The 21,924-nt window shown below is 40.3% G+C and overlaps 1 protein-coding gene across 10 annotated transcripts in view; it reads left to right on the plus strand.

The window, feature by feature from the left end:
* Ldb2 (LIM domain binding 2) overlaps positions 1–10,149 on the plus strand; it is a 298,062-nt gene extending 287,913 nt beyond the window's left edge. The window contains exons 7-9 of one of the 10 annotated variants that reach the window (XM_090343799.1): positions 2,828–2,979; positions 5,472–5,614; positions 8,526–8,611. In XM_090343799.1, the coding sequence (XP_090199925.1) occupies positions 2,828–2,979; positions 5,472–5,576 (257 nt within the window). In that variant the 3' untranslated portion in view covers positions 5,577–5,614; positions 8,526–8,611. The other 9 variants (XM_090343802.1, XM_090343801.1, XM_090343800.1 and 6 more) reach the window with 9 other exon arrangements.
* Positions 10,150–21,924: the final 11,775 nt, after the last annotated feature.

Here is a 21,924-nt window from a genome sequence, read left to right on the forward strand (position 1 = left end):
AAGAGGGGAGGGAGGGAGAGGGTGGGAGGGAATAGATAGAGTATCAGGTAAATGAATTGAAAGAAGAGAAAGAAAAATGAAGAGCCGTACAGACTGAGTGAGGGGGAAAGAGGTAAGGAGGAGAGAGGAAGGGACAAAAGGAGAGAAGGGGAGGAGAGGGACAGAGAAGGTACAAAAAGTTTGCTATATTTTTCAAGATGTAGTTTATCAAGAGTCTTTTCAAGATGTAGTTTATCAAGAGTCACTCTGATCATGGAAAGAATACATAAAAGACTGCCTTTCTCTCACTTCTTTAGACTGCGGTTTAGATACTATAGTCTCCTGCTGGGGTTCTGAAATTACTGCTTCAAGTCATCGTTAATTGTCTTTCTGTCTAATACATTTTCACTCCCAGGCTTGTGCTGAGCTTCATTGATCATAAAAGCAAAACGTATGCATTCGCTAAAATTATTTTTATAAAGAGTAATTATTAACACGAGGCACATAGCTCTTTGAATCACAAAATATAATGGTCACCTTCTCCTGGTAATTAGCCAGGGGCTTTATATAAAATGAATGTAGAAGATTTAACCAAAGTTAGAAAGCCAAGAAAATAAGGGTTATTTTTGCAGAGAATATTTCACTCTGTCTTTGAGGAATTTTAGATTTTACAATATTATTTTTCAAAGTATAATAAGTGGGTTTAAATTAGCCTTATTTCCTCTTTCAATATTAATATGTCCTTATGAAAAATCTCTACTCACTCACCAAATACTTTAAGCACCTGTCGTTTCCAACATAGGCATGTATAACTCATATCATTCATTCCTTCATTCATCCATTCTTACTTACTTATTGAGTCCCTACTGGGGAGAAGGCACTGCTATAGCTATTTTGAATATAACACTAAAAGAAACACTAGGAAATATTGGTCCTTAACTGTAGCATTATGACATATTTATTATGAGCCCATCAGATACAGTGAACCCTGAGACATAGAGCAATACTTGACCCAAGTAGGTAATATATGTAAATGATGTCGCACACAAGTTCCTGTGTCTCCAGAGACCTTGCCCTCACTTCAATAGCCTATCACTCAGAGGAATGTATAAAATGTTCATTTAGTTTAAAATTTTATGAGTAAGTACAAATGCAATTACTTTTCAAAAGGTAGTAAATTTGAGCCGGGAGTTTGTCCTAGTGGTAGAGGGCTTGGCTAGCATGATTCCTCCATACCACATACACAGAAAAAGCCAGAAATGCTGTGATAGAGCGCTAGCCTTGAGAAAGTCCAAGGACAGTGCTCAAGCCCAAAGCAAAAAGATATGCAGACCTTGGTATCTGCTTGATGTAAAATGTTGTGCTCAAGTTCCCTTTCAGCTTCATAATGTAGAACAAGTCTATTTCTTCTTTCTGTCATTTTCCAAAATAAGACCCACAAGGTAACTGAAAAAAATACTAAGGGGGCCAGGAGGGTAGCATAGTGGTAGAGTGCTTGCCTAGCATGCATGAAGCCCTGGGTTTGATTCCTCAGTAGCACATACACAGAAAAAGCTGTAAGTGGTGCTGTGGCTCAAGTGGTAGAGTGCTAGCTTTGAGAAAGCCCAAGGACAGTGCTCAGGCCATGAGTTCAAACACCAGAAATGGAGAGAGGATGGAGGGGGGGGGGTGATAGATATTCACCTCAGAGCAAAAGGAACAAAATATTTATGGGAGAAAAAGTTGCACATAAGTAGGACCACAATCCCATCTTTTCTTCCATGTCAGGGATAACTTTGTGGATTAAACTATCTTTGAAATGAGCCTCATTAGAAAGCCCCTCCTCTTGCCTGCCAGAGCATCACAGAAAGTTTAAATAAGTGTATTACAAGCCCAGTAACCAAGTTCTCACCATCAGAGAAATAGGTTAGCAATATGGACCATCTCGCCTGACATTTCCAACTTGTTCAACAAATGCATGCCAAAAGCTTTCTCAAAGCTTTTCTCATCTTCAAAGCGAAGATTATAATACCTAGTTAAGAGGGCTGTTAGGAATATAAAATAGCACGCAGGAAACATAAATTATGTCACGTGGAGTAAATCATTATACATCGCAGACAAGTGAATATATAATTTTACTGTACCATACATTACTCGGAGTCCCTGTATTGCTAGGAAGGAGTTGCCCCATCACAGTTAGAATAGTTTTCTCGATTTTTGAATGGGCATTTCTTAAATGAGGTCTCATTTTCCTTCATTGGTGTACTGGCTATACCAGTATATTACTAGAAGTGTTTAAATAACACACTCTAAACTGTGGGTTCTCCTATAGAATTGGGAAATTCATCCCTGAACTCATATGCAGAGCCCAGCAAACTAATGCTTTGTCTTTTCTTTTAAGACTAGACTAGCTAAGTTCAGTAGAGGCAGGCTGCAGTGTGGCCCTGAGCCAGTAGGGGACACTGTTGCATGCAGAACACCAACAAAACTGGCTAAAGTGTGTGCTTCTCTCATATCCTGAGGGTTCTAGGGGTGCCAGGAGCCCTTCCTTCCTTTATTAGAAAGGGACAGTCATCCAGGGGGATATATTGTTCCCCAACTTTTCTCCAAGTAAAAATATTTTCCCTTTGATTATGAGTATTTTACGTGTAGCTCATATCTACATAGTAGTAAACGACAGGCCTATAATTATAAGTAACTGTTAAACAAAAATCATTTGATCTACATGCAGGAGGAAACGAGTCATATCTATTGTACTAAAGTACATTCTTTCTAACTTAGAGACTCTGCTACTGGAGATGGAATGGTGGTATTGTTACCTTGAAGCTGTTCCCCTGGAATTGAGTCTTTTCCCTCTTTTGTATTATAGCAGAACCCACAAGGCAGCCAACAACCAAACGGAGAAAAAGGAAAAATTCTACCAGTAGCACTTCCAACAGCAGTGCTGGGAACACTAGCAACAGTGCTGGAAGCAAGAAGAAGACCACCGCGGCCAACCTGAATCTGGCCAGTCAGGTACCTGTAAGTCTCACTTTCCTTTTAGGCCTGAAATCTTGCTTTTGCCGATCTCCCTACTCAAGGGACTTGAGTGAAAGTCTCTTCCAACTTGGAAAGAAAGTATCTGGGCAGGTTAGAGGTGGGAGGGGTGGAAGGGCACATGACTGGCATGATGTGGGGTGGGAGGTCAGAATCCTGCCATGGAATACTCCTCAGCCAATCAGGAATTAGGAGGGCATATTAAGAGTTGATGCTGCAATGAGACCTGAATTAAAAAGCCATCAAAGGCACCGACAGGAGATATGTCACTTAAGGTTTAATTAAAATAGCACTTAGCAACATGCTCCATTGGCGTAGGAGGGCCTCTCAACACTAGAACTGGAGACCCTGTGCACAGCTGGAAACTGGCCCCCAGAGCTCTGGCCCCATACTGTAACTTGCCTGGGCCTTTTCCACATAGGCCACCCCTCTTATTTTAAGACCCAGGTAATTAATTTGCAGCCAGGAAAAAAAAAATGCTGTTCAGGGGATTTCACTTTGTCCATTTCATTAGCGCAGGGAGAGATCAGTCCTTGGGTTAATCTCAGCAATCTTGACCCTTTGACCTCTTTGTTTCTTTCCTGGGTCTGGACAAAGGTTAACCACACTGGCAGCTGAAGGTAGACTCCGAATAGCACAGACTGTGAAAGGACTGTCTTTGTCACCTGTTCCTTCTGAACTGTGTCCCTTCTGCCTAATTCCTTCCTGCCTCTGATGCTATTGCTCCAGTATTAGACGAATGCGTCTGAATTGCCCTGCAAATAGTTCCCATCCTTTCTTTCCCTTCCACGGGTCCTTGTGGGTTTTCCTTCTCTGCTGCCTTTGTCACTTCACCCTGTCATCAGGTGTTTGACTCTCATTCTAATCCCAACCCTTCTTGGTGCTTCATGGTCAATCTTTAACACTATGTCTTCAGAGTTGCACCCCATTTCTGGTTTCTTCCCTCCACCAGTGTGATTTTTACTTCTGTGGACTTTGTCACCTCCTCCTATCACCACCACCACCATCCATTACCTTCACCTGACTCATTCTGATTCTGCCCCATCTCTTTCCATGACAGTGGATTTTTACATGCACAGTCCCCACTTCCAAATGTGCCTTTCTGCCCCACCCTCTTTTACCTACTTTCTGTTGGTCAATTCTCATTAGACAAAAATCAAGCCTGTCAGTATCCAGAAAACTCCATAGGCCACTGGGGGGTGAGATTTTCATGTTCACAGCATTAGAAAGAAGAGTTCTTGGAGACACTGGCCATTCTCTATGGAAGATACCATTTAAATGTTAAGGTTATACAAATACAAACTACAGTCCTCAAATAATGGAACTAGATCTCCCTTCTTCAGTTTTTTGAATGGGCCTTTACATCCTTCACCCTAGACAGTCAGGAGGCACCAATTCAAAGGAGAGGAAGTGAGTTTCTTTCATAAGCTGCCAGAAAGTTATGCCTGATTCTGGTTAACAATGCCTAAGGAAAATAATATGACATAAACAAATGGACTGAAATTGTATACACGATGAGTCCATTTCCTCTTTTAGGACTAGAGCTGTAGAATCCAGTAGCAAAGGACTAAAGTATATGTCAAAGACTTCTAGAAATGTGTCTTCACTTCTGAAAGGCACAGAAGCTGCAAGTGTGCAGAGCAGTTGAACAAGTGTCTTCTGAGTTCCCAGGACACATAGCAGACTGTGTCAAATACTGGTAATTCCAAAGTTAAAAACAAAAACAAGAGACTCACACTCTGTCCTTGAGAAGCTCATGAGCTAGGCTATAAAATGAGAAGGTTTCTTCTCCTGTCAGCTCACAGAATATAGTATTGGAAAGGACTGGACTCACTTTGATGGGTTATCCATTAGTGATGTCTGACACTGGTTTAGCAGTTGAGAGTGAAAGGTTACACGTTGTATATTTTTTTTACATCCTTGATGTAGACAGAATCACTTCAATTTTACTTTTAAAAAACGTATTTTTTTCTCTATGATTTCCCTGTCTTCCAAACTACCCGTTGCATTTTAGTAGAGGACTTGTGTTAAGTGATATTTTCATGAGTTTCGATTTTTGGAGGTGGGGAAGGGGAAGGATTTTGTAAGCAAGACACCACTAGATATGGAAAGCTGACTTTCAACACTATCCTCACATCTTGCAATTAGAGGGTTAATAAAGAAAAAAAAAACTTGCAATGGTCCAGAGAGGCAGAGAAGAAAAGCAGGTTAGGGAAGTGTTATAAATCTCTAGGCACCTTCAACTTGAATGGATATTAGATGATAAGCACGGGGTTTCTGGCAGTGGCCATGTCTTTCAACTCTGTCTATTGAATGGTCAGTACGCTCTTGCTGTTGGAGTAGAAATAATGTCTGCAGGCACCAGCTGCCTGGTCCATGACCGCAGCCAGGGTCTGCTTAGCTGCTGAGGCAGCAATGTGGTATGTGGCCAGGACTAGGGTTTAATCCTTGGATTCTGCTTCTCACTCCATGAGCAGGGGCTAGGAGCCATCCCGAACTGCAGCCTCAACCCTGGGAGGGATGGAGACCTGTGTCATTCAACAGCAGTGACCCCTTCTGGCCAATTTAAGGAGAAGCATTGAGGGGCCCTGAAAGGAGTCACTTCCAGTCCTCCTCAGAGGTTGGTGGTCCTTGCACGGGGAATTAGTGAGAAGATGTGAAAATGGGCAAAACCTCTGCTCCTGGGCTCTAGCCCAGGAGCAGAGGTTGACTTTGTGGGATGTCAAGGGCAGACGGGCTACTTGTAATGGATTCCTCCTGTGGCCGCTAGCGGGACTTCCAGTCTGACAATAGGAAAGAAATGTGCTTCCGCTGCCAATGTTGGGGGATTTTTAGAGATACAGGGGTGGAGGAAACTACAGCTCCTGTTCCCCAGGTAGTGTCCAGAATGTTCCACAGTTAGCCAGAGTGGAGTCATTATTCTAGTGTAAAGGTTTAAAAAAAGTCAAGTAGAAATGTGCATATAATGTTTTGAGTGGCCTCATGTACATAGAAAGTCCTTATTCTTTATACAGCTTTCCTTCTATCAGTCATAAAAGCACTGAACAAACACATATACATACATGAATACACACAAATATGCATAATCAATCTAATGTGGTATCACTCTGAAAACACCTATTCTGGGCATCTTTTACAATTGTTCCTAGACAGAAAGAAAAAGATTTCATCATACATGACAAACTTCCATTAGTCCTATTTAAAGTGACTCAACTAGCACTTTCTTAGCACTTCTCTTGCATGACTGTTGTTTTCTCATGAACACATCTGTTGTGCTGGGAACTTTCCTTCTCAAGTCACGCTTCTGTAGACTGCTTCTTGTTTCTCCTCTGTGTTTTTAAGTCATGCTTCCCTCCTCATATTTTCCCCGGCTCTCTGGGTGATTTCACGCAAAATTTCAATACTAATGCAGACCTAATATCATTCTCCCTTCCAGAGATACCTAATGCATGTGTTTCCTTAGCCTTTCAAAGTATGCTGCGCAAATGTCATTAAATGAGATTACTTTTCATGTTGTGCTCTGGCCAATCTTGTCTGATTTTTTTTTCTATCTGCCTTTGTTCCTGTCATAAGTACAGTCTCCTAATTGCCTGTAACTAAGTGACACTTTCCTATCTGGACATCCCCAGTGGATCACAGGGCAGCTGTGCTGTTAACTGAATCATGCTCGCATATCCGCGTGGTGCCCACATCCCATCTGAAACCCCATTGCCATTCTTGCCAGTCAAATAGACTATGTCTATTTTGCATCTCATCTTAAGAGTCCTCATGAGTCTCTTTATATGTCAGAGTCATTTCTGGTCCTTTGTTGCCTAGTAACCACATTCTTAGAAGCACTTAATTCAGTACCCTACCAGCACCATTATTACTGAGTTAACCAAGTACACACTTTAAGAATTTAGTCTGTCAGGGACATTTATAACATCATTCTCTTTAAAATGATACTCTCTTAAAATTATTGTGTATCCATTCACAAGAGTGACAAGCCAGAAAACATAGTTAGAAAATGTATTGACTTATCTCTCCTCACTCGAGGGAAAGGGAGAAGCAAGGTTTTCCATCCCACACAGATCGGGTGGGGATTAAACTATGCGTTCAATGGGCCCCTTCAGAATAGGATCAGAGGTCCCGCCCCCTTCTGATCCGAGGTAGAGTTTTCTGTTATACTTCCAGCAACACCTTCTCTTGGTTGGTAAAATCCCAGTTTTCAAAGCATTTCATAGAACAAGCCTCTTTGCCAAGAGACACACTGTACAACTCCAAACTCATGAGGTCTTTTCTACCTTGTGGGGATGATAGCTGCTCCCTCAGAAGCAGTATGCTTTCAAGTAAACTATTGCTCAGACTTGCCCAGCAATCTGACAGGTGTCCTGGCCCAGGCCCAGATCAATCATCAACTGATATGGTTCCCTTTGAACAAAGAGGCCAGTGCAGTTCCCTGTGAGTGCAGGCCCCAACCATTCCCCATCCTGGCTTCCTCCAGCTGTGGCCTCTCCAGGGCTCCCAGCTACAGTAGGTGATTTTCTTGTTTGCACGGAAGGACAATTAGTGTTAAAGTAGTGATTAGATGGATTCTTCTTGCACGCTTCCATTCCTGATGACGAGCAGCTTCATCAGTGTAATTATAATTAACTCTTTTCATCTTCCTTTTATGGCACCAGCTGGATGGACTGGTTCTCTTTACTGCCCAGATTGGTTGCAGGGTTGCCTGTGTGGGGATAGGTGACAGGCGCCATGAAATAACAGATGGTAAATTCAGGGCTTGTTGGCAATCAGCAGGTTTTTGCTAATGACTTAATTAGCTATGCAAATTGTCAAATCAGTGTGAACATTGTTTTTATCGAAAACTTTACCTAAATTAATTACCATAATTAAGTAGCAGAATGTCAAGGATATTGGCTGAATAAAAGGGCCTGGCTGAGTAGAAAAAGAGAGAGGAGAGAGAGAGAGGGGGGGGGAGAGGTGCTATCTTCAATTAAAATGCATTCCATTCTTGAGACAGAGAAAATACTACTTGGACTGAGTGGTGTGAACATTTCAGAATGGCACCTTACACAAATTCCCATTTAGTGCTGGTTTCCGAAATCCCTTGATAATCAAATTAGCAGATTTTTGGAAGTACTGAAAATCAACCCAGCAGAAGGTTCCATAAGGTCCTCTCGAAATCCACCCCACCCCCCGCCCCGTGTCAGCGAGTTCAAAGCGTGGCTTTTTTTTTTTTTAATTTTGAAAAACTCCATTTTTTTATTTCTGCAGATTGCTAGCATTGCCCGTTCTCCGGTGTCAGGCTGCGCACTCAGGACATAAACTCGCGTGGTTGTTACATCAGGAGGCAATGTTTATTTCCTGTAGAATGCACACATGCGTCTCGCCCCCCATCCCCGACATTGAGAAATGACACCCCTATCCCACCCCATTGTACAGCACACGAGTGTGTCTGTCCTAGCCTCCCCAGCTCCTGCCACTATTGTTTTAAGCTGAGCTTCTCTCTCCCAAAGGTTCCCTGTAATAATGTCAGCTGCTGTTCACAGGATGTGATGGTGGTAGGAGAGCCAACTCTGATGGGAGGTGAGTTTGGGGACGAGGACGAAAGGCTAATCACTAGATTAGAAAACACGCAGTATGATGCGGCCAACGGCTTGGACGACGAAGAAGACTTCAACAATTCACCTGCCCTGGGAAACAACAGCCCGTGGAATAGTAAACCTCCAGCCACGCAAGAGACCAAATCAGAAAACCCCCCACCCCAGGCTTCCCAATAAGAGGTTCTGCCTGCAAACATCCACTGTGGATAGGCCCACCCGTGGGGGAGAGCTCTCATGGCAGACCTTAACTTTCAGGAGAGGAGCGAAGAGAAATTAAAACTTTCCCACACAAAGATCTATCCTTAAACCACGATCACCAATGATCTGGTTTTCTTTCTTGCATCCTTTTTTTTGTTTTTTTTGGGGGGTGGTGGTCGTGGAGCTTGAAATCAGGGCCTGGGTGTTGTCCCTGAGCCTTCTTCACACAAGGCTAGTGCTTGCTCTACCATGTTGAGCCATGGCGCCACATCTGATTTTCAGGTGGTTAATTGGAGATAAGAAGCTCACAGACTTTTGAGCCCAGGCTGACTTTGAACCACGATCCTCAGACCTCAGCCTCCTGAGTAGCTAAGGATTACAGGTGTGAGCTGCCACCACCCAACTTTTTTTGTTTTTGTTTTTTTAATTGAGAAGATCATTCTGAGTCAGTCTCACAGCCCTTGCTCGGAGGCCTTCACAGGAAGTACCAATACTGGCACTAATGGTAATTAAAATGAGAGCTAATGCTAGCGCATCTCCTGGCATGACCTGATCCATGTGTTTATTACGTTGAATTCCCTTTCCCATGCTTCCGAGGAAGGTTATGTTGTCCCTGCGTGCTCAGGATCGCATTAAATATGTCGAACCTAACTACAGATGACTTTTTAAGATTGTAAAATATTTTCTGCTTTTCTGACTTGCATTTGAGAGTTTCTTGTTTCAGTAAAAAAAGAAAAGAAAAAAAATCTGCTTTTGGAAAGTAATTTAAATATACTTTTATTTCCTTCCTTCATGTTTATTCCCCCTTTCCCCCTGCCTCACTGGGCAACAGCAAAGAGGGTCCAACAAAGTAACTTAATAGTCAAGCTGATGTGGATTGGTTCTTGAGTCTGAATTGCTTCAATATTATCCAAAGGCTGAAACAAGAAATGCCTTTTGTTCATCAAAGACAATGGGTAGATTTTTTTTTTAGATAATGAAGGACAGTTAGACCCTGGACAACGTATGCATATGTAAGGTTGCTGTTGATCCAAATATTTTCAAGCCATGTATTCCATTAATTTTGTAGGCAGTTTAAAAAATCTGAAACTTTTCCATGTTTTTTTTTAATCTGAGTTGTCTTCTTTTTTTTTCATGGTATATTTTGTGTATAATATTTTGTAAAGCCTTCACCTGATTCTTTTATGGGGACTCTTCTTTTGGGGCAATTCCAGTGTATTTATGTGAAACTTTATAAGAGAACTAATTTTTCCATTTGCATATTAATATGTTCCTCCACATATGTAAAGACACCGTGGCTCCGTGTGTTATAATAAAACAGCTGTATTTTATGTATGCTTTACTGGTAAGTGTGCCAATAATAAACTGTGTTAATGACCAAAGAAAGTGAATCTGGCTGTTTGTGTGTGTGTGTGTGTGTGTGTGTGTGTGTGTGTGTGTGTGTGTGTGTGTACCAATCTGCTCACAGTTACAAGAAGTGTTGAGCTGAGTCTTCAAGTCTAGACTCCAACTGAAGTGTAATATGATCAAAACCTAGTCTAAGGGAAGTTCACTGGCCCAGGCCACTAACTTTGAGACAAAACACATTCACATACGACAAGTCACATGAAATGGAATTGCCACTTGTAGATAAGGTAGCCAGAGAAGATGGAAGCCAAGAATTAGTGCTAGTTCATTCTCCAAGGCTGGGGAAAGCTGACCGGGGCAGGCAGAACCACAACTGTGTGCATCCCAATTGAGCTGCTGCTTGTGGCGCCCTAGAAAGCAACCCATGCTGAGTTTTACACCCAGAGGTCACAGAAACCCAGGACTAACAGATGAAGGCTGTCTCTCTCCATTTCATGCTGCTATAGCGTCCTACCACAGACTGGGTAATGTATCAGCAAATGTGCTTATCACAGCACTAAAGACTGGGAGGGCTAACACCAAGGTGCTACCATCTGGCAAGAACTGTGTTGCTGTGACAACCCAGGACAGGATGAGAAACTGAGGCAGTCGGGGTGGGGAAGAGGAGAAAATCAAACTCATGTCTTTATCAGGAGCCTACTTCTATGACCTATGGCAATTTACTCCCTCTGGGGATAGCACCATTCACAGCACCATGTACACAGAGTTCTTTTTAAAGGACTCACCTTTCAATACTGCGATACTAGCCATTACATTACAGAGCACGGACTTTGAAAAAACTTTTTATTTTTTGGTCAGTCGTGGGGCTTGAACTCCGGGTATAGTCCCTGAGCTCTTCAGTTCAAGGTTACCACCCTACCCCTTGAGCCACAATACCACTTCCAGTTTCCTAGTGGTTAACTGAAGATAAGAGTCTCACGGGACTTTAGTGTCCAGGCTTGAGATGAACCTTGATCCTCAGCTCTCAATCTGAGCCACCGTGCCTCGCTGAAAAAAACTTGTGAAAGATCACCTGCTCCCCGTTATCTCAGGATGTTCTATTCTCAGCACGCTGAGCAGTTATTCTTGAGGTTTACAGGTAAGAAAAGGGGGAGAACTAGCTGAATCCACAGCCACCCAAGAACAATCCGGTGACCTGTACTCGAGACACAGGGACCCCTAAGTGCTGGGCACATTCCTCAGTGTTGTAAGGCAACATGGTTCTGGGTTTGTCAGGGCCACTCGAGACTATTGCCAAGTGGAAAAGCAGAGATTTCCACTAGAGTGTGCTTACTCTGCTAAAAAATAAAAAAATCTCTAATTGAGCTCATGAGCATTATTTCAATCTTCACAACTGCTGTATATAATAAGCATTACTAGCTCTCATTTTCAAAAAGTCAATGTTCCTCTTGCCTCATTTTCTGAAAGATTTTGTTTATGGAGTATAGAAAAGTTGCTTGAGGACCTATTTATTTTCAAAGATTATTCCATAAGATAGATATATATAATGGATGGATGGATAGACAGACATACAGACAGACAGAGATAAGTAGATAGAAAGTAGATAGATAGATAGACAGACAGACAGATGATAGATAGATAGATAGATAGATAGATAGATAGATAGATAGATAGATAGATAGACAGATAATTTTTCCACCAATCAGAAAGATAAGGGAAGAAACTTGTTATAATTTAAGGATTTTTTTAAGTGCCAGTCTTAGTTTATCATCACAGCAAAGGTTGGTAAGGAGGGCTTAAAAAGGAGAAATTCAGAAAGAATAAGTGTTTTAGGTTGGCAGCCCCAGAAGGAGAGACTGGGGTAAAACTTTGGGAGCATGGAATTTATTAGAAGAATTTTCTTGGAAGAAAACCTTTAATAGAGTAGGAAAATAAAGGCAAGGGAGGAACTGGAACCAAGAGAAGCTGTGGATCATAGCAGTCTATTTCCTGGGCCTAGCCTGTGGAGAGACCTCTCTACAGAGTACTAGAGGTGGCCTCCAGGCACCTGAACCAACCCATCACTGGCTGGAGACCATGCAGAGGGTGTTTGATGGAACTGGAATCTTCAAAACGAGGTCCATTCTGCAAAAACATCGATGAGGTGGCAGCATTCACGACGAGGGATGGGAAGGTTGGCTTCATAAAGAGGCTATCTAGGCAGCTATAAAGTGACTCAAGAGAACAATCTGTTATTGTGGTTTATGCTTCTGAGAGCTCTGCCAGCACTGTTGAGGAATGGGCGCCAGCCTCAGAAGCTTGTCCAGACTGGATGTCCAACATGGAACACTTGAAGCACTGCCTTCTAGGTAGGAAGTTAGCCAAGTCTGCCTACTGGAATGTGTTCTTATAGCTTCCCCCTGGGTTCTTACAGAATAGTGTTAGCTTATGAAAGATATTATCCCAAGACAGAGGAAACTCCAACTGCCGATGTTCAAAACCAGCGCTGAGTCACTTCTGTATGCAAGGAATCCCAAAAGACAAGATTCAAGGAAGAAAAGAAAGTCCTCTTGTGGGTGGGCATGTGTGATGCGAATTAAGGGAAGAATTGGTGGTGGCCATCCTTTCCAAAGGTCTTTACAACAACATCCAAGGCAACGTGGAGTGAGATTAAAGCCTGTTGAACTTCCTCCATACCTTTTCTTGCTTCTCAAAGAAAGTCAGATCAGTCAACTCATTCTTCAGGAGGTAGAATGGGCTAATGCTTGGTCCTGAGTGTCAGCTTAGCTGCTGTCCCTCCCGCCACACTCAGCTCATTCCACGCATGATTCTGCCTGCTTGGCTTCCATCTCTCTACTGGCTATATCCCCGCTCTTTTTCTGAAGACCACATTTGCAAGAAGACATTTCACAGGCATGAGGATATCTTCCCAGGCAAGTCACATAGTTTGTTCACTAGGCTTTAAACTTGTGTCTTCAAGGCCTGACCGAAGCCTGGCCTCCTTTCCCCAAAGCACACTGGCCTACAGGCACAATAATGCTCTCTCCCACTTCAGGTTATGATAGGAGCTTGATACACACAATGTCTGGGTGGGTATTTGAATTGTTCCAAGCTCCTATAATAAAACAGTACAGTAAAGAGTATCTAATGAACACACAGAGAAACGTATTCCTACAATCCTGGCTGTCAGTCATTTGCATCCGAAGCATAGTGAGATTCTGGTGAGGGCCTTTTTCAGATTCTTGCCAATTAAATCCTCGTAGAATAAGCAGAAGAGAGAACTGCCATGTGTCCATTTTATAAAGACACCAGTCCCACGAATGATGGGTTCCTCCTCATGAGATGCAATCACCTCTCAAAAGCCTCTTCTCCAAACACCATCACCTAGGATAAGGGATTCAGCCTGGGATAAGGCATTCAGTTCCTCACAGTGAGCTCAGGTTACTATATTCCAGTCTGTAGGTGGGACAGGGAGTTAAGCCATTCGCCCACAGCTGCAGAGCTCTAAGATTACAACATGCTACCTGGAATTTGAACAACTTCATTAGATTTTCTGTCAGGTATCCAGTCTGCAGTAGAGGGAGGGTGGGAGCCAGTGTTCACTAGCCTAGAGGCAGGTCCTGCCATCTACCTTTCTGCTGCTCATTATGTGTCTTGAGGGTTTGCCAGATCAAGACTCTCTGCTTACCTGGTAATGGAACTTGCAGAGAGGCCCCCATTTAAGACCTTGAAATCTCAAGGGCATCTGACAAGGGGTTTATAAGTAAGTGGCCTGGTCCTGAGGGAAATTCATTCTCTCTCCATTTCTCCTTAACCTTGAGGTGAACATTTAAAGCAGTAGGATAACACAGCCCACATGGATTTTATTCAGGGCAGAGTGCAGCAGAAGCAAAGCCATGGAGATCAATTTCCCTAAAACAGGATTTGCAGCATCCTTAGGAAATGCATTTTATAATGAGAAATCCCCTCTGTCTTCCACAGGAAAAGAGTGACTCATTTTTTTTGTTCTGAGTATAAACTAATACATGCTCATTTTAGATAATATGGACAAACAAGAATGAGAAGGATATAATTTCACCTCACTGATATAACCATTATTAATATTCTGATACCTATCCTTCCAATATTTTCTTGGATCCACAGGCATTACAATATTGGTTTCACAGAGAATAAACAGTTACATGTTTTCACGCTCATTTAAATTATGTATAATAAATCACTCTACAACCATTTCTTTGAACACATGATTTCAGTTTCCAGATAATGGTCCATTCATTTATCAGAAGGTATTATCCCATTTATTTCCTTTTTATCCTATTAGAATTACATAGTCACTAACAAGCTGGATGAAAGTTGATTAGAATCTTTGAAACCAAAATTCATCTGTAAGTTGGACACATGATATGTGCCCAGTGTCATAAGAGTGAGTGAAGAGACTTCTATACCTCGTTCCTACCCTCAAAAGCATTGTAAAATCCTTTGTGATAAGAGACAAGTATGTAATGCTGAATGACAAGTGAATTATTGCTACCCACAGACATGAAAGGTCTGCTTGCTCTCTGGCCTCACCAACTTTTATTAATCAAGGTAGTCAAGATGGTATTTGAGACAGTTGAGATTTGGTTTTAAACAAAAACCAATATATCCACACTGTTGGGGTCTATAGAAACCCTTTTATTCAAGTACTTAAAGATAATTAAATAAAGCAAAATAAACACAGTATTACATGCAAAACCTCTTGCGGATAAGAAATCAGTAGCATGATATACAATATTTTATAGTAAAAGGCAAGGTATCAAGAACATATAAAACTATTAAATACTAGGTAAAAAAGCAAGATCAAAGAGAAAGAGCATTGATCAGTTTAATCAGTTAAACACTCTCTGTTAAAAGACAAAAGACATAAGTTAAAGATACAAGTAAACACATATGAGGTTTTATGCAAGTATACACAAATATGATATTTGAAGGGAAGAATTCAGAACTAACAATGAAAACTGATACTTGAAAGGTGGAGGATGGCAGTAATGAGAGAGGGGTAAACCACTGAAAAGAGGAAGGGGGAGAAAATGAAGTCAGAACATTCTATTCCTTTCCTACAGAATTTAGAAAATTGGGGAGAGGGAAGGGTTGACAATGATGAAAGGATAGTATAGACCAAAAAGCATTGCATTCATAAACTGACCTGTGGGTGGTGACTCCTTGTACAGCTACTTAAAGATAGTAAAATATAACTTTAAAAAGACAAAAGATAGAAGACCTAACCAAAAAGAGTCAATACACAGCAATTAAGAAAGCATGCATTAAAATGACTCAGAATCATTAAAATTTAAAGGATGAGAAACCATTTCAGTGACATATCAACCATACTAAGTAAGAATAAATGCATTCATCTTAGACAAAATAAAATCTGTAATTAGGAACTGTTGCATAGTATACTGACTTAAAAGTGCTTTTATGAGCCAAGTTATAAACCATCAAAATATAAAGCAAAAACTTTCAGGAGTCACAATGGGACTCAAAGAACAGATGTTAATATTAATGGATTATGTTAGCCTTTAATAAACAATGAAAATAATGACATAGAAATTAAATAAGCTAATTCATCAAATTTAAATTTGAGGTATATTTTTCCTTAGAATAGTTCACATTTCAGTATAAGGTGTTTTAAAGTTTTCTGAATACTAGGGCCAGGAAGGCTTAAAAAATTTCAACAGGGCTGGGAGTTTGGCCCAGTGGTAGAGTGCTTGCCTAGCATGCACGAAGACCCATGTTCAATTCCTTGGTACCACACACATAGAAAAAAAGTCAGAAGTGGTGCTGAGGCTCAAGTGGTAGAGCTCTAGCCTTGAGAAAGTCCAAGGACAGTGCTCAGGCCCTGAGTTCAAGCCCCAGGCCTGGGAAAAAAAATATTTCAGCAAGCTGCACACTGATGGCTCATACCTATAATTCTAGCTACTCAGGAAGCTGAGGTTTGAGGATTGAGGTTTAATGCCAGCCTGGGCGGAAAAGTCTGGGAAACTCTTATCTCCATTGAACCACCAGAAACCCTGAAGTGGCATTGAGGCTTAACGTGGTAGAGCCCTAGCCTTGAGGGAAGTTTAGGGACAGCACATGGCCCCCATGGCCCCACAACTGGTCAAAGGAAAAAGAAAGACTCAACAAAGCGGCAATTATTAAATTTGCATGTTTGGCTGACAATATAATAATCCAAAAATTAGCAGAAGTGTAACCAATTATTTACATTTTTAAAAAGCTCTCTGAAGTAGGGGCTGGGAGTTTGGCCTAGTGGTTGAGTGCTTGTCTAGCATGCACAAAGACCTGGGTTCGATTCCTCAGTACCACATACTTAGAAAAAAGCCAGAAGTGGTGCTGAGGCTCAAGTGGTAGAGTGCTAGCCTTGAGAAAATCCAAGGAGAGTGCTCAGATCCTGAGCCCAAGCCCAGGACTGGCAAAAAGGAAAATAAAAAAGTTCTCTGAAGTAATTCTTAGAGTAAATGAATTAAATTTAACATATATACATTATTTGGAAAAGAAGAGGAATTAGATTGTTATTAATAAATTGGTAAAAATATTTTCTATTTTCTGGTGTGCACTAATGTCTTAAACAACTTTGCTAAATTTTCTCAATTCTAGTAATTTCTCACTCCATTCTCTTTGTTTTTTAAAAAAACATAATTAACTTTTTTATAAATACAGATAATTCTTTTCCTTCCTAATAGATTTTTTCCTCAACAATGCTATGGCTAAATTTAAACTGCTTAAATAATGATGGTGACAAGAGACATCTTTAAAATGAAATTGATCCTTTAAGTGTTTCTATAATAGTGCTAATTTTGTCTAGTTGCTGAAAAGAAAAAAAGTGAAGTAAAATTTTCACAAATGCCATTTTGTCAGTGAATGCAATAGCTATGCTATGGACAAGAATGATTGGCCAGGTTCCATGGGTTCATGCTTGTAATCCTAGTTACTCAGCAGGCAGAGATCTGAGGATCTTGGTTTGAAGCCTGCTGGAGCAAGAAAGTCTGTGAGACTTCTGTTGGTGGGAGTGTAAACTAGTTCAACCACTATAGAAAGCAATATGACAGTTCCTCAAAAGACTAAACATAGAGCTCCCCTATGTCCCAGCAATTCCACTACTTGGCATTTACGCAGACGTCCAGAAACTAGGGCATACTAAAGCCACTGGCACAACAATGTTCATTGCAGCACTATTTACTATAGCAAAGATATGGAACCAACCCAGATGTCCCTCATTAGATTATTGGATGGTACTTATACACAGTGGAATTTTATGCTGTCATCAGAAAGAATGACATCGGCCCATTTGTAAGGAAATGGAAAGACTTAGAAAAAAAATCATATTAAGTGAAGTAAGCCAGACCCAAACGAACATAGGCTCAATGGTTTTCCTCATTTGTAATAATTAGTACACACCTAGGACTCTCCTAGCAGAGGATCATAATAGCACAAAACCTAGATTCATAAGGTAATATAGGATGAGACTAAATGAAAGGGTCTCTAGAATATGTAAACAAGAGCTTTATCTTGAGTGATTTTTGTTCCTAATGTACTATGTTATTTTTCTTCTCCTTTGTTGCCCTTTGATTAATCTCATATTGTTACTGTATCTGACTTTGCTACCTGGCATATTGTATGCAGTTTATTTGTTTATTTGAAATAGGAAAGGGAAGGAGGAAAAACAAGATGACTGGGGGAGGAGTAGGGGTAGGGAAATTGGGACAAAAACATGAAGAAGGGGTATCAATGTGTGAGAAGTAATGCACCTACTGTCTGGTGAATGTAACTGTAACCCCTCTATACATTACCTTGATAATAAAAAAAAAGTTTATGAAAAAAAGGTCTCTGTGAGATGCTTATCTCCACTGAACTACCAAAAAAGCTGGAAGGGAGCTATGAATCAAGTAGTAGGTGCTAGCCTCGAGCAAAGGACGCTCACAGACAGAGCCCAGGCTCTAAGTTTGCTAAATTTCTACTTGGCAATCATAGGTGATTTCCAAGTTTGCAGTGGTATTATCTTTGCTATTAACAAATTTGTACAAGCACCTATGCTAAGTAGAATTGGGCTATCGCTCTCTCTTTTTGTTCTATTTTCTCTTATGCAGATTTTTCCTATCTGCAAACAGCAAGCTGGAAATTATTTCATCTTCTGGGTTCTCAAGTCGTTTTTATGGTAGGATTATAGTATTAGGAAAACTTATTTATAACCACATAATCCAGAATGCTTTTGCAAGCACTATTATGATTTCCTATACAGAGGTGGGTTTATTAGGAAGAAATGTAAAAAAATGAATTTCGATTATTTTTTCCAGTACTGTTTTGTTTTTATTTGTTACCTTTTTCATGTATTGCTTTTACCAGTCGTTCAATTAAAGTTCAATTTTTAATTTTACTTCTTTGCTGCTTGATAATGATGAAATACAAAACTAAGTCTTCTCATCGATTACGGTGTTTGAGGGTTTCTTAAAGTTTTATTAGGATTAACGGCTCTCTCTCACTGCTATTCTTCCCATCATTTCTTTAAACTTCTAAAATTTACTTTTGAGGATAATTGCCTGGAAATTAACTGAATTAAAAGAGGCAGGCAAATATTTGGAAAGGTAATGAAAACACAGTTCATTTCTTCATGATCTTCCTCCTGACAGGCTTGGCTACTGCTGGCAGGGCCCCATCCTAGATGGTATTCACTAAATGACCACGCTCATTATTCATGAGAGCTAGGACTATACTTGTGGTCTTTTATAAACAAAGAGGTATGATGTATGGATCTGTTAGAATATAGAATCATTTCTCAGGAAATTGTTTTTGCACATCTGTATGACCCTAGCATCAACACTCTCTGTCTCTGTCTCTCTATGTCTGTCTGTCTGTCTGTCTGTCTGTCTGTCTGTCTCTCTCTCTCTCTCTCTCTCTCTCTCTCTCTCTCTCTCTCTCTCTCTCTCATCATGGGGTGTGAACTCTGGGCCTGGCGCTGCTCCTGAGTTCTTCAGCTCAAGGCTAGCACTCTACCATTTTTACCCACAGTGCCATTCCCCAGTTTTCTGGTAGTTAATTGACAATAATAGTCTCACAGACTTTTGTGCCCAGGATGGCTTTGAACCATGATCCTCAGATCTCAGCCTCCTGAGTAGCTAGGATTACAGGCATGAGCCACCGGTGCCTGGCAACTCTCATTTTTGTACCAGCTTTTCTGTGATAAATTCATATAGTACCCAATTCACATATTTAACTCAAATAACTGAAGAATTGTTGTTGGACTTGAAGTTGTGCAAGCATAACTGAAATCAATTTGGGAACACTTTTCTCAAGCTCCTCTACCTGTATCATTAGCAATCACTTCCTCTTTCCCCCAACAGCCCATCACCAACCCCAGGCAAACAGCCATCCATTCTGTAATGGACAAGTTTCCTTATTCTGAACATTTCATATAAATGGAGTGCCAGCTGGCCTTTTGAGACTGGTTGCTTTGACTTAGCCCAGTGTTCTCCAAGCTCATCCATGTTATAGCATTTATCAGTAATTAAAACCTTTTTGCTAGTAATGCTCTATTATATGGATAAACATTTAAACATTATCTATTATATAGATAAACATTTTATTAAGCACTCGTCTTGATCCCTTTGTGCTGTGATAGCAGCATAGAACAGATAGAGTAATTTATAAACAAAATTTACTGGCTTACAACTCTGGAGGCTGAGAAATCCAATATTGAGATGCTATCATCTAATGAGGATTTTCTTATTGGTGGAAGGGTGAAGAAAGCCAGAGCAAAGGAAAGCAGAACTTCCATAACAATTTCATTGGAACAGTCATGACAGTAATGTGCTCATGATCTAAATATCTCTAAAGAATCCACCTTCCAATACTAAGTGCTTGAATCTGAGCATGAATTTGGGAAGGAGCAAGCATGCTAACAATGACTCTACTTATCAGTGTTCTACATGGAAGATACTGTAAACAAGCTACGATTGTCATTTATATACAAGTTTTCATGTGGACATCTGCTTTTCATTCTTTTCATTTCTGCGGAGTATGTGTGTAACAGAAATTCTAGGAATGCAATTTCTGTTCATTAACAAATCTGTCTTTAATCCTAAAAGAAGTTTTAGCCAGACTTTCCCAAAAATGGCTGTCCCAGCTGCCACCAGCAGCAGCACATGGAATATACATCCTGTGTATTCCTCATAAGCTCTCCAGCAACTTGTGAGTTTACCTTTTACTATAGTCATCTTGGTTGACATGCGGTGATAGACAAGTCATTGTGGTCCTGAGAATTGATATTGAGCTATTCACGCATTTACTGGTCATTTGTGGAAACTATTGCCCACTTTAAGTTCACAAATATGCCTATGTTTTTCTTCTAGAGATTGATTTTTTCTAGTTCTTAAGCTTTGGTCTTTGATTCATTTTGCATTAACTTCTATATAATATAACATAGAAGTCCAAATTTACTCTTTTGCATATGAATGGATATATGGTTGTTTCAACATAACTTGTTGTTAAAAAAAAAATGGGCTGGGAGTTTGGCCTAGTGGTACAGTGCTTGCCTAGCATGCATGAAGATGCAGGTTCGAATCCTCAGTACCACATACATACAAAAAAGCCGGAAGTAGTGCTGAGGCTCAAGTGGTAGAGCTCTAGCCCTGAGAACTCCTAAGGACAGTGCTCAGGCCCTGAGCAAAAAAAAAAAGTAAAACTCTGCTGAGGGAGGGCCAAGAGGAAAGGAGAGAGGAAAGCAGACAGAGGTTGAAAGTGGGAAGACAACTGTACTAAGCTATAGAAGGAGAAACCATTAGTGGGAAAGATCTTTCACACACAAGCTGTAGAGTTGGAACTGAAATGAAGTCTGAACTCTACTTAAACTCAGCTCTGACTTTTGAAATCCAGGGAAATCTTTTCCCTTACTTCATTGCTACCACAATAACACCCATATTACAAAGTAATTTTAAAATTAAGTGAGAAATTTACATAGGACGTAGAACAACACAATTATTCAATGAACATTAAGTACTACTATGATTATGTTCCTACAAAACTAAACAGTTAGCATAAATATGTAACAAAAATCTCAAAGTCATTTCTGTTAGAAATATCATTGTAAATTTCTTTAAAAGACATAAATTTGCAAGAGGTATTTTATAAAAGAAGAGTAATTGGCAAGAAGAGTTTTTCCTTACTTAAATGCATTATAAAGCATCAATAATTCAGAAAGCATTGCACTTATGACAATTGACAAATTGTTGCATGCAAATAGATATGAAAACACATATATTTAAATTTTGATTATTATATGTGGCATCAAAGATCTATAGAAGAAAAATTATTTAACAAATGATGTTTGCACAGTTCTGGATGGAAGACATAATTGTAAATACTCAACATCTGTGAGAGAAAAATAAATAAATTCTCGATGAAGCAGGACCATGTTTAAAAGCAACAGAGAAAATTTCATTAAAATATTAGTTGATTTTAGTGTATAAAAACATGAAACTTTTGCAACATCAAAATCAAATTAAAATTACAGCTAGGTATGATGGTTCATAACTATAATCTCAGCTACTGCAGAGATAGAGGGAGGGGATTATGAACTTGAGGTCAACTTGGGTAAAGGTAGTGGTGAGTCCTTATCTCAAAAACAAAATTAAAACAAAGAGGCTGGAGCTATGTAATTCAAGTGATTGCTTGGCATACACAGACCCTGAATTCAATCCCTAGCCTTGGGGGAAAAGAAAATCATTAACTGAGAGAATTAAGCAGCACAAATCCACCAGGCAGTTACTAGCCATTAATGTTTTATAAT

This window comes from Megascapheus bottae, chromosome 13 (genome assembly GCF_031878675.1).
Source record: "Megascapheus bottae isolate mThoBot1 chromosome 13, mThoBot2.hap1, whole genome shotgun sequence".
NCBI classification, from domain to species: domain Eukaryota; kingdom Metazoa; phylum Chordata; class Mammalia; order Rodentia; family Geomyidae; genus Megascapheus; species Megascapheus bottae.